This window comes from Grammomys surdaster, unplaced genomic scaffold (genome assembly GCF_004785775.1).
Source record: "Grammomys surdaster isolate TR1022 unplaced genomic scaffold, NIH_TR_1.0 125849, whole genome shotgun sequence".
Taxonomy (NCBI): Eukaryota; Metazoa; Chordata; class Mammalia; order Rodentia; family Muridae; genus Grammomys; species Grammomys surdaster.
Genome location: NW_021620675.1, coordinates 968,263 through 981,526, shown reverse-complemented (window position 1 = coordinate 981,526; position 13,264 = coordinate 968,263). Strand labels below are relative to the sequence as shown.

Here is a 13,264-nt window from a genome sequence, read left to right as displayed (position 1 = left end):
TGTGTGTGTGTGTGTGTGTGTGTGTGTGTGTGTGTGTGTGTGTGTGTTGAGACAGGGTCTCTTACAGCCCAGGCTGACCTCAAACTCACTATGTAGCCTAAGAGATCTTGAACTCCTGGTTGGCTTCACCCTGCCTCTACCTCACAATCCCCTGCCCCTGTTAAGACGAAGGCAGGCTTTAGTTGCTAGATATGGTAGCACAAACGTGTGATCCTAACCCCAGCACGCAGGAGCCAGAAGGCTCTCAAATTTGAGACCAACTAGAGATCCTGTCTCAAAAAATCATGAAGAAGGCTGGGAGCTGGCTCAGTCAGCAAGGTGCTTGCTGTGAAAGTCTGAGGACCTATGTGGTGGCCACTCCCTGCAACTCCAGGGCGGGGAATATGGACGCAGGCGGGTTGCTGAGGTCAATGTCCAGCCATACTAGCCTACTTCAAATGTACACGAGGTAGACCATACACAAGGAACAGCACTTCAGGATGCTTTCTGCCCTTTGTATTTACAGACATGCATGAGCACACATATGCACAGGAACAAATGAAAAACTCACATCAAGATAGGAATAAACCAAATGTGGTGGCATATACTTATAATTGTTTTTTTTTTTTTTCGGGGGTGGTTGTTTTTGTTGGTTTGTTTGTTTTTCCAACAAAGGGTCTTACTATGTAGCTCTAGTGGTCCTGGAATCCAGTCTGGAGACCAGGCTGGCTTCTAACTCACTCAGAGATCCATTTGCCTCTGTCTCCCGAGTAGTGGGATTAAAGGCGTGAGCTACTGTGCCTGGCAATCCCAGCACTTAGAAACTGAAGCAGAAGAGTTATTCCATGTCCAAGATTAGCCTGCACTCCACAATAGACCCCAGGCCTCCCTGTCTTAAATAAAATAAAATAAAATAAAATAAAGTAAAGTAAAATAAAATAAAATAAAATAAAATAAAATAAAATAAAATAAAACCAGAAATAGTGATGTGTGCCTGGAATCTCAGCACTTGGGAGATGGAGGCGAAGGACTAGGAGTTTGAGTGGTATGTGATCAACTTTAAGGCTAGCCTGGGCTATCCAAGACCCTGCCAGGAATGAAGAAAGCCAAACACAAACATGGGTTTAACTGAGCTCCTCCTGGCAGGGACTGATAACACAGGATGCTAGGGACAGGCTGAATTTGGATATATTTCCCCTCTTTATCATAAATCCAGAGAGGCAGAACCATAGGACTGTGTCTACTCAAGGAGGGAAGGAGACAGAGCTGTAGGAAGTATAGCCCATGGGTGATAATCCTGAGATACAAGGTAGTTTGAATAGAAAATAGTCACAGACTCAGTGATCATGGAAACCTTAACCCCTCCGGGCCTGTAGCTGGGATGAGGTCAGTGTGTGCCTACTAACTCCCACTGGGGTAGCTAGAGTTAGGCAGTTGACAGAAGAGACACATTAAATCCTGTTGGATTAGGCGAAGCGTTCTTGGTAATAATACTAGAAACTAGAATTCTGTGTTGGGATTTCAAATTTCTATGTTTGTGATTTCCTTGGGGGGAATACGGGTCTCAGTAGGGGAAAAGTCAGTGGAGAAAAGGTCACACTAGCCTGGTCAGATTACCTAACCGAACTATTCCTGTCTCTCTCATTTATCTCCTCACCTTCTGGCCAGGCGTATTTAAGGACAGATAGCAAGGACCTGTATCTGCAGCAGCTTCTTTGGTCAGAAATCTCTGTGGTGTCCATGATGTGACTCCTGACTTGCAGGTTGTAACCTTGAACTCTTGGGTCCAAGGTTTTTCTGTTTCCTTACTAGTTGCGGGAATTGCTGGTCGCCAGCTATCCTGGCTGCAGAGGTTCTTGGAAACAACTGGCGATGTGCCCGAGGTATCTTTAGCTTGCCTGGCCGAAAATAAGGTGGGAGATCAAGGGGATTGAATGACAGCTTGGCAAAATGGGCATGTCCCACCATTTGGAGGACAAAGGTTGGAGTAACCACTTGGGATCAGTTGTACTGCCTCAAAGACAAAGTGTCATATAAATCAAGTCATATTTGAACTCTGCCCTGCCTGGACTCCTGCTTTTACTGGCAGGTGACCTTGTTGGACCAAGCCAGTGACTGGAGTTCCAGTACCATTTGTACATTTACAAGTGGGTCCACACCAACCCTACTGTGGAGTAGGGGTCTCAGGAGACAACTTGTCCAGATTCATGTATCAGACATGAAGAAACCGAGGCACGGAGTCTTGACACAACTTTCCAAAGTGTACGAGACTATGGAGTAAAGAAACCAAAGCCATGAGACGATGCTTTGCCTATCTGAGATGACGATTGTTTCCCTTCACTTAGCTTCTTGATTATTTTTTCTTTTATTTCTTTTGAGACAGTGTCTCCTGTGCCCCAGCTTGGTCCCGAATTTTCCATATAGCCAAGGGTTGTAGGCCTTTATGTTCGGTTATGTGGTGTTGGGGATAGAGTCTAGGACTTTGTGTATGCCAGGCAAATGCCCTATCTACTGAGCTACACCCCCAATTCATACCCTGCTTCATTCTTGACCAGCCTACACCCTTCTTTACTTTCAAAGTTCAAAGAACCATAAAAATAAGTTATAGAAACTACCTTTTCCTTACCAAACCACGGGTGTCTAATCGCTCCATCCACCGGCCTTCTGGCCCTCTCGTTTCTTTTGTTGTCCACTCTCAACCCAAACTGCTTGCTACATCCAGATCTCTCTTTGGTCCTCCCTCAGACCACATGAGTCCTTGTGTCTGTTCACAGACTTCCCATTTCACACGCCCTGCCCAAGTAGGTGAGGCCTACGAGTGTAGGTGTGGAACATGGTCAGGGAGAGGAGGTTTCCTGCTGTAAAGGCTAGTCTGCAGCCCGGGCTTAGAAGCACTTTAGACAATAAAAACTGCCCTTAGTGTGTACTATGTACCCAGGTGGCAAACTCTGCCTGAGTCTGATGTACATTTGTAGGCAAATCCTCAGCTGTCATGCTGCCTGCCTCTCCAGGAAGAATAGCTTTGACCGTCTGCTGGGCCTAGGCTGCAGCCTCTGTTTGGTAGTGCTTGTGGGAAGTTGGGGAAAGGTCAGTGGAAATAGTTTAGCTCATGACTGGAACCGATTAGGAATCTGGGGAAGCTGCTGGGTCTCGTGTCACCGGCTTTGTCCAACAAGGTCACCTGCCAGGCAAGGCGGCAGTCCAGGCAGGGCAGAGTCCAAGAACAGCCTAATGTTTATGACACTTTGTCTTTGAGGCAGTATGACTGATCCCAAGTGGTCATTCCAACCTTTGTCCTCCTTTCTCTTGTACCATGGGAAAAGGGACGTGAAGAGGTGAGAGTGTGGAAAGATGGGTGGGGATCAGTTTCCTGCCTTTCTTTACCACCTTTAGTTTGGGATCTTTGTTTCCATTAAGAAGTCCCCAGGGATGTGAGAGGCTCAGATGGTGGCTGCCTCCAAGCCTGACGACTTGAAGGTGAGCCCCCAGACCCATACGGCAGGAGAGTACTGACTCCTGTCCTCTGGGTTCCCCACACAAGCCATTTTATACACCCTTAGCCAAATAAATGAAGTGTAATAAAAAATGGAGTTTCCAGAGGAGCATCAGGTGGGCTAGCTGGTGGCAGTGTCTCTCAACACAGACGAGGATTTAAGTGATGAGGGTTAGGATGGTGTCTCCCCTCCACTGTGCGTGCAGGGGACGAAGTGGGGAACGACAGCAGAAAAACAACAACAAAACCCCAAATGTTCAGGATCTTTGTTTTCTGCGGTTCCCTCCCTAGCTACAGTCACTGGCTGTAGAACTGTGGGAAACCCCAGGGACAAGTCTCCTGGCCCCTCCCTTCGCTCACCTCGGAGAGCTAGAAAAGGAAACACATCAATCATCACAAATTGCTCAATAACTCTGGAATGTTCGTTTCTATTCCTGTTCCCCGGCTCCGTTTCCTTGGCCGGGCTTCTATCTCAGCGCTTGCTACCACATTTAAACGAGGCCTTTAAGGTGCTTTTCCTCCATGGAGTCGAAGCACTGTACAATGGGGTCAGAAATACCTGACCTTGGATTTCAGCACTTTAACCCACGATACTGTAGGAAATTCTGTCAGCCTGTCTAAAAGTAATTGGGAAGTTTGTTGGACGCTTCTCTCACAGTCCATCTTTAGACTTTTAAATGCTCAATGGGGCCTCCTGTGGTAGCATCCCAGATGTCTATGGAGCTCTCCTTACTCTGTTTCTATACTGGACACGCAACTTACTCGTGGCCGTGGCATGTCAAGTGCATGCAGCCAATCAGTTCGAGGAAGGCTTCCTCAGAAGCCAATCAGAACCCAGGGAAGTGACCTCACCCAAGGGATCGCTGTGTGGGCGAGGAAGCCTCTCTTAGAGCTATGAGTGTCCCTAAATCACTCCCTTCCTCCCCACCCTCCTTACTTCCTGGAAGATAACACCGCCTACCCCGTCCCCAAAGTGGAGTGAGAAAGGCTAAGTCAATTCCACAAAGGAAAGAACAAAAAAATATGAAGCTGCAAGGCACACCCTGGCTGTCGGTAGAGAACAGTATATTTAGGGAGATCCCTAAATATGCCTTTCAAAGTGGGCTCTTCAGGTCCTGGAAGAGACCCATGTAAGCTGAAAACAGTGAGTCACTCCTCTCTCCCGGCCCCTGGCTTTCTTGACTCCCTGCACAAAAATAGCTGCAATCACTCTTTGTAAATAAGGACGAGATCAAGGTCAAGTGTGAGAAAGGAGAGGGCTGGCGTCCTGGTGAACATGCCTGAATATGCAGGCTCATGTCCCCGTGCCGCCTGAGGCCGAAGGCTGGGGTAGTCTGTGGGAGAGCCTGTGCTTTCCCCAGCAATGTGTTCAGACAGCATTGCAGATGAGTTCCAGAGTGTGTCCCACGGGATGGCTTAAGGCGGTGACAGCCACCCCCTCTCCCCACAGTGTCACACTGGACAAGCAGAGGTTTGACATTGGTGGCATAGGCCTGGGATCCCAGCTTGGGAGGCTGAGACAGTTTAAGGCCTGTTTGGGCTACAGGGTTAGTTCAAGGCCAACTTAGGCAACTTAGCAAAAAACGCTGTCTAAAAATTTTAAAATAAATATATACAAAGAGCTAGGGATGTGGCTCAGTGATAGATACTCGGTTACCATGTGCAAGGCTGTAAATTCAAGCCTTTGAAAGGGAGTGTGGTGGTGAGAACGGCTTGACTGGACATCCCCTTCAGCCTTTCCTCCAGCCCTTTCCCAGTAGACAACACTCTGGGTGGAGAGACAGATACAAACATTTTATTTAAAAATACAAACCAAGACTTACTCCCCTTGACTGTCTCCACCCCGGCATCCCTTAAACTGTCAATGGCTGTGCATCACAACCCCCAGGGATCACACAGGTCACCTGGATTCTGACTAAATACTTCTTCCTCAACAATAGTAAATACTAGTAAGTCTGGTGTAGTGGTGCATCCCTGTAATCTCAAGACTTGGGAGGTGGAGGTGAGAGGATCAAGAGTTCAAGGCCAGCCTCAGCTACATACTGAGTTCCAGGCCAGCCTGAGCTACATGAGATCCTCTCTCAAAAACAGTAACAGGAAAATCCCCTAAGTAAATAGGAATATTTAGTTCCTATATCTCAAATCAAGAACGATATATGGGCCCAGGTTCTCAGTCTGTGGCCCAGGTTCTCAGTCTGTGGCCCAGGTTCTCAGTCTGTGGCCCAGGTTTTCTTCAGTATATGGCCTCATCCATATTGTCATCGCTGTCCCCTCCAAAGTCCTCTCCATTGTCAAAATACGACATGATGTAATCAGTTTCCTGAAATGTAAAAAGAAGCAAAGATTGGGGATGATTTCAGAGTTTTCTTCTCTTCATTTCCAGGCTCTTTCCTTCCCAAATATACCTTTCCATGTCTGGGACATCTCTATCAGCTGTTATAAATTTACTTTACTTTTTATGTGTATAGGTGTTTTGACTGCATGTATGTGTATATTGCTTGCATGCCTGGATCCCTCAGAGGCCAGAAAATGGCATCCGGTGCCTGGGAACTGGAGTTACAGGTGGCTATTGGGAGTGGAGCTTGAGTCCTTTGGAAGACCAGCACGTGCTCTTTACCATGAGCCATCACTCCAGCTCCATGCTGTAAAAGTTAACATTATTTGTTTGCCTGTATATGTGTGTTATATATGTGTGTGCATGTGTGTCCTGGTTGCACACATGGAGGTCAGGGGACACCCTGCAGGGGTTGGTTCTTTCCTTCTACTATGTGGGTTCTGGGGATTGAACTCAGATCATCAGGCTTGGTAGCAAGCCCCTTTGCCCTCTGAGCCATATCACTTGCCATGCTATGTGTTTTGAGAACAGGCCAGGGATAGATGAACTGGGGAAAGGCTTTTGTCTTTTGGTAGCACTGCAACTCTCTGAGAACATCTCCTGTGTAAGAGTTGAAAGCCCAGGGATAGTGAGATGGCTCAGTACAAAAGGCACTTGTCAAGCCGGAGGACCTGTGTTCAATAACCAGAATTCACATGGGAGAAGGAGAGAGCCAGCTCCCACAAGTTGTCCTATGATATCCACACATTTGCCATGACACATGCAAACACACGCGTATACACACATGTATACACACACTCATGCACACATGTAATAAAAGATGGCTTGGATGTTAAAAGCCTTTGTTGCTCTTCCAGAGGACCCAAGTTCAGATTCCAGCACCTAAGTTGGGCAGCTCACAACTGCTTGTAACTTCCTGTTTCAGGGGTTCAGAGACCCTCTTCAGGCCTCATCAGGCACCAGAACACGATTGGTATACAATCATCTAGAGTCTTGTATGCTAAGTCTGGAGGCATACTCATGTAATCCCAACAGCAGGGAATAGATGCAGGGGGGTTTCAGGGGGGTCCCCGGCCAGCCTGGCTTACATAGCAGAGACCCTGTCTCAAAACCAAAACCAAAAATACAACAAATCTTAAAAAAAAAAAAAAAAGAGTTGTGAGCCCACAACTTGTTCCAAGGAGGGGGTGGGGAAGGGGAGGAGCGGAAGCCCCTTCACCTCCTCATGCTCCTCTTCATCGTACTCCTCTTCCTCCCCCTCTTCCTTCTCTTCCTCTTCTTCTTTCTCTTCATCTTCCTCTGAAGTTACTTCCTCCTCCTTCTTCTCCAGAGTCTCATGTGAGGATGAATAGGAAGAGAAACTCACACTCACAGAACACGGGGAGAAGCGAGGCTCTAAGGGACCGGGAGGCCAGCTGTCTACCGCGCTTCCTCCTCACCTCTAGTTTCTGTATCGTCTCCTCCTTATCCTCTGTGCTCTTAGGGGGCCTCTTGGGAAGGATAATGGTGGTCCCTGTTTGGAGGGTCAAAAGTGAGTCCTTAGGAAGCACATCTCCTAACTAGCTTTCTTTCCGGTTTTTAAATTTGGGGTGTGTGTGTATGTGTGCGTATGTGAGACACACACGAGGAAGTCAGAATGAGTTCTTCCTTCCTTCCAACATGTGGGTCCTAGGGATTGGTGGCGGGTGTCTTTATCAGCTGAGCCATCTCTCCCTCCATCCTGAGCCTACTCCACCCTCCTGCAGCAAACACGGCACTCTGCTGCCCTCGTGTGGTCTCTGGCAGCAAACGTGGCGGTCTGCTGCCCTCGTGTGGTCATTGTGGCACCGGCTAACGAAACCTCCTCCTGCAGATTCACTCACGCTCCTTCTGTACTTTTCGCACTCGAATCTTGAGCTCGCTGGGTAGCCGCCGCCAATCTGGGAAGAATGGGAGTGAAAATCAGCAGGATCCTGTCTGGCTGGGGGCTTCTGGGAAAGATGGCTGGTGCTAAGGGGAAGGGGAATGTTAGGAAGTTAGGAAGTTAGGAAGGAAGGAAGGGAGAGAGGGAGGGAGGGAGGGAGGGAGGGAGGGAGGGAGGGAGGAAGGAAGGAAGGAAGGAAGGAAGGAAGGAAGGAAGGAAGGCAGGCTGGCTGGCTTGAAGATTTTCGGAATAAAACTGTAGGCTGGACGCCTCTGGAGAGGTGGGCACTGTTGTTACAAATAGGGTTTTTACGTAGAACCTGAAAGTGTTGCAAAGCACATCTAAGACTCTAGTTTTTAGATGTTGTACAAGAAAGGGAGGGTGACGGTTTGAGGCACCTCAAGCATCTGAAAGAAGGGCATTCAGAGAAGGCCAGTCACTTACCAGGGTTCCAATCAATGGCGTTGTCAATTGGCCCAGACATCTGATACTTGTCTGAGTAACGTTCCACATCTGGGGGTCAGAGCCCACAAGTCAGAGTTTTATCCGTAGAACATCTGTCCCTAAGGGTCTCCCCTTCTTATCTATCGACCGCCTTGCTCTAAACCCAGAGCCCAGTGCTGCCAGCGTGGGCAGAGGCCTTGCCTCTCCTCCAGCTTGCCTTTTTGTTACTCTTGTCTTTGTCCAGAGTCCTCTTCTGAGAAGCAGCGTGCTTCAGGGACAGGACACACTGGGATAAAAACTGGGTTCAGCCTTCTGCTTCCCTCTCACTAATGGGGTTAACTTGGTAAGTCTTCCAGCTCTGCTTAGCTCCCAGGGACGCAGTAGAAAAGCATCAACTGTCAATACTTCTCATTTAGGGCAAATATCCATTCTCCCAAGCCGGCCAGCAGCCCTGCCTTCTCCAGCCTCCTGCTTTCACTAGTGAAGGGGAGAAGGCTTTGCACAGGTGGGGTGCTCAGAGGCCCAGCATCAAGGTCTCTCTAATTAATGAATTGGAAATTCATTTGTACCCCACTCCCCCATTTGTACATTTGAACTAAGATGCTAATGCTTTAATGTCCCATTAGCCCCAAGATTAAGTTCAACTCAAATCTCGAATAAGGTGATACATTTCAGATGCAGATACATTTCATTCAGACATTTAAGGCTCTCTCCATTGGACAGTAAGTTTCCTGAGCCTCACTAGCCCCAAGAGAGCTGAGTGTGGACACTGCCTATAGAAGGCCCTAAACATGACACTAGCCTTTCTACTGACCTCTCTTGGGGACAGCTGGACGGATGAAGTAGGGGAGCTGCCTCATGGCCCCACGCAGCTCCTGCTTTAGTGCCAGGACATACTCCCCTTCCTCTCCTGCGGGCAGTGGCACTGGGTGGAACTCCAAGGGCTGAGGAAGTACAGGGTTAGTGAGGAGCACTGCAGTAAAACCTTAAAGGGCCTTTCCCCCAAGTAAAATCCAGTGTTCTCAGTAAGAATGGGAGGGCCAGGACGATGGAGGGCATTTTGAGAGCTGGAGAGTGGAGGGTATGAAGAGTGAAGATAAACACTTCTTTGCCTGGAAAACATCTCCCATGGGGCGTGACTGTAGAGACAGAATCAAGGTGTTGATGGCTCACCATGGGCCAGGAGGATTCTGTGCTCACATGGGCTCAATAGGGGCACATGGGAGGCTTAGGAAGGGAAGGGAGACACTCACAGGGAAGAGTGGAGAGGGCTGGAGAGTGGGCGGGGGCAAAGCGTCACCCTTCCCAATGCCCACAGCCTCCATGTTGAAGGTTAACTGGCCTCGGCCCCGACCCCGGCCCCCACCCCGGCCGGCCATGGTGGAGAGGGCCTGGATACGCAGAGATCCAGTGAGAAAAACCTAATAAAGACAAAAACAAAGATCCAGTGAGAAAACCTAATAAAGACAAAAACAAAGATCCAGTGAGAAAACCTAATAAAGACAAAAACAAAGAGATAAAGATGTAATACTAGAAGAGACACGGGGCGAGGAGCTGCGTGACACACGATGCTCTACGGCAGGTGACATTTCCCTCCATGCCCAGGTTCAAACCCAGGGCTTTTTTCGTGCTAGGCTAGTGCCCTACCTTTGGGCTAAATTCCAAATCCTTTTTTGGTGACACTTAAAAAAGTCAATGTGCTAGGCCGTGGAGGGACACGCCTTTAGTTTCAGAACTTGGGAAGCAGAGGAAGGAATTACTTTGAGTTTGAGGCCAGTCTGGTCTATAGAACGAGTTTCGGGACAGCCAAAGTTATACAGAAAAACCCTGCCTCAAAAAATGCAAAATAAGTAAAAGATACACTTAGTTACTTACTTACTTACTTACTTACTTACTTAAAACATAAATAAAACATTAGGAGTGATACCACAAACCTATAATCCCAGCCCTGTACTTGGAAGGCTAAGACAGAGGATTATCAGTTTCAGGCTAGCCTGGTCTACATAGAGTTCCAGGCCACTGAGGGATGAATAGCAAGATCATGTCTCAAAATAAACAAAGCTGGAGAGACTTTGTTCAGTGGTTAAGATGTGCATTGCTTTTGTAGAGGAATGGAGTTTCTTCCCAGGACTTGTGTCTGGTATCTCACATGGTTGTAAATCCAGCTCCAGGGAATCTAACTCCCTTATCTGACCTCTGAGGGCATCTGCACTCTCATGCACACACTTTTAAAACATTTAAAAAATATTTTTAGACATGATTTGGAGAGATGGTGTGATGGTTAAAAGTATCCCGTGCTCTTGCAGAGGACCTGGGTTTGGTCCACACAGCTCACACCAGGCAATTCCCATTGTCTGTAACTCTACTTTGGGAGATCCAATGCCTGCAACAGCCTCCATACACATTTTACATACGTGGTACACATACAAATAAATTAAATAATACTTTAAATTACTAAAAAGAGTTCAGCTAGAGAGATGTCTCAGTGGTTGAGAGTGGGTACTGCTCTTCCGGATGACAGGAATTTGATTCCCAGCACCCACAAAGACTCTCGCTCCAGGAGTTCCTGTGCCTTTGGCCCTCATGGATACCTGAATTCGTGTGTATACACAGAGATACACAGATCCATAATTAAAAACAAGACCAATCTATTTATTTTTAAGATCTTTAATTTTATTTTATGTGTATGGGTTTTTTGCGCGCGCACACACACACACACACACACACACACACACTTGAATGCAGTGCCCATGAAGACCAGAAGAGGGCACTGTTTCTCCTGAGACTGGAGCTATAGATGGTCGTTAGCAGCCTGATGCGGGTGCTGGGAAAACCCTGGATCCTCCACAGGAGCAATGAGTGCTCTCAATCACAGAACCATCACTTCAGCTCCCAAGAAAAGAAAATAAATTAATATTAGATTATAATCCCAAAGTACAAAGTACAAAGTAAACGTGATGGGCCTTCATAATTGCTTCTTTTCTTCCTGTTTGTGTATTAATTTTTCCTATAATGTGTGAACACTTCTTTTATAATAAGAGAAAATTATTAGGTAGGCATTGTGACTCGACCCTGTAATCCCAGCACTTGCAGGGCTGAGGAAAGAGAAGGGCCAAGCCAAGGAGTCTAGGGGCTAGCCTGGGCTATGCAGAAAGTTCTAAACTTGTGATCCTCCTGCTTCTAACTCCCAAGTTCTAATCTTACAGGAATGTGCCAACATAACCAGCCAATAAATAAAGTTATTGATTTAAAATTTTAACTAGGGATGCAAGCTGATAACCTGTGTTTGATCCACAGAACCAATGGGAAACAGAAAAAGGAGAATCCTGGGAGTCTAGAGGCTAATTAGCTCAGTGGTTAGAGACCCTTGCCTCAATAAGGTGGGGGAGGAACAGATGAGGTCAGAGGACTTTGAGGATTCTATCTCTCCCTCATGTGAAGTAAAAGTTTAAAAATTGAACTAAATGTAAATATTTTATATATCTCAAATCATATATAAGATTAATAATCTGTAGCAAGAAGATGGTATCTGAGGAGTTAGGAGTCTAACTACCATTACAAAAATGGAAGAAAAGAATTGCCATGAAAAAAAAAAAGCCGGACAGTGGTGGCGCACGCCTTTAATCCCAGCACTTGGGAGGCAGAGGCAGGCGTATTTCCGAGTTCGAGGCCAGCCTGGTCTACAGAGTGAGTTTCAGGACAGCCAGGGCTATACAGAGAAACCCTGTCTCCAAAAACCAAAAACCAAAAAAAAAAAAAAAAAAAAGAATTGCCATTGAGAGAGAGCATTTTGCTGGCCTCAGGAGAGCAACAGCTTGTCACCACATCTTTGTCTCCTTCAAAGGAAGAGGAGAGCAGCTGGCTTAGGCTTAGGTTTCTGTCCCACAGCTCCAGCTGTGGAGAAGCCAGCAGCTCTGATGCAGAGCTATCAGGAGCTAAGAAGAAAAGCCATGAGCTTGGAGCTTAGACGACTCCAACTACGTCCACATACTCCCACATTAAACAACTGACCACAAAGGAGCAGAGGGAGAGATGTGAACCCTGGCTAATGCCGGCATTAAGGGGGCGGGCGGAAACTACACAGAACTGGTCTTCCCTTCTCGGTTTGGGAATCTGTAATGAACCCATTTACAACTCTAAAAAATGGTACTGTACACTCAAAAGCTCCTGGCTACAGAGATCAAAGGTCCAGGAGGGAAGCGCCTGCTGGAACTCTGGAAAGGCCTTCTAAATAAATACATGATTTAACTTCTGGGTTGGTGCAGCTGTTGGCTTCCTTTTGTTACAGGCAGCAGTGACTCTGGAGACTGGTCAAGGTATAGAGAATACATGACTGTTGGTTGTCAAGCTGTACATAGGTTATCTTTCTCACCCACTCCACAGGAGGAGGAAGGAAAGGGCTGGACCCTTGAACTCACAGCACCTGTGATGAACTGCACACGATCAGCCTAAGACTGGGCCTGTTAACATGCTGTCACAGGAGGGGATCATGAGACCTACCCATCCCTGATTAGAAGAAGTTATGGGAGGGGGAGGGACATTTTCTTCAGTGGTGTAACCACTGGTAAGGTTCTCGTTCTCCTGTAAAGAAACCCTTCCTGAGGCAGGCCTGGTGGGGCACACCTTTAATCCCAGCACTCAGAAAGCAGAGGCAGGTGAGCTTGAGAGATCAGCCTGGTCTAAACAGGAATCTGGAAATAAGCCAGCCAAGGCTACATAGTGAGACTGTATCTCAATCAATCAATAAATAAATAGAAAAAGAAAGAAAGAAAGAAAGAAAGAAAGAAAGAAAGAAAGAAAGAAGGAAAGAAAGAAAGGAAGGAAGGAAGGGTATATTTCTCATTTTACTATAAAACAACTCTATTGAAAATCATGGAGTCACAAACGCCAAAAAGACACAAAGCCACAAGGAGGTTAAATTGGAAAGAAGGTTAGCAGAAATGGGAAAGGAAGGGATAAGAGAGGGTAACAGCTTCACCCATGGTGTGAGGATGACACTGCCCAGCTCCACTGTGTGTGTGTGTGTGTACACACACATAATACACACATGTGTGCATGCACATGAGAGAGAGAGAGAGAGAGAGAGAGAGAGAGAGAGAGAGAGAGAGAG

General features: G+C 47.1%; 1 protein-coding gene across 3 annotated transcripts in view; it reads right to left on the bottom strand.

The window, feature by feature from the left end:
• Positions 1–5,245: 5,245 nt before the first annotated feature.
• Polr3gl (RNA polymerase III subunit G like) overlaps positions 5,246–13,264 on the bottom strand; it is a 14,087-nt gene continuing 6,068 nt past the window's right edge. Inside the window, exons 2-8 of one of the 3 annotated variants that reach the window (XM_028789816.1) lie at positions 9,408–9,575; positions 8,969–9,098; positions 8,155–8,223; positions 7,670–7,726; positions 7,247–7,320; positions 7,027–7,140; positions 5,246–5,792 (exon numbers count right to left, since the gene is read on the bottom strand). In XM_028789816.1, coding sequence (XP_028645649.1) covers positions 5,706–5,792; positions 7,027–7,140; positions 7,247–7,320; positions 7,670–7,726; positions 8,155–8,223; positions 8,969–9,098; positions 9,408–9,533 — 657 coding nt within the window. In that variant the 5' untranslated portion in view covers positions 9,534–9,575 and the 3' untranslated portion in view covers positions 5,246–5,705. Of the gene's footprint in view, positions 5,793–7,026; positions 7,141–7,246; positions 7,321–7,669; positions 7,727–8,154; positions 8,224–8,968; positions 9,294–9,407; positions 9,576–13,264 lie in introns of those variants that run through there. The other 2 variants (XM_028789818.1, XM_028789817.1) reach the window with 2 other exon arrangements.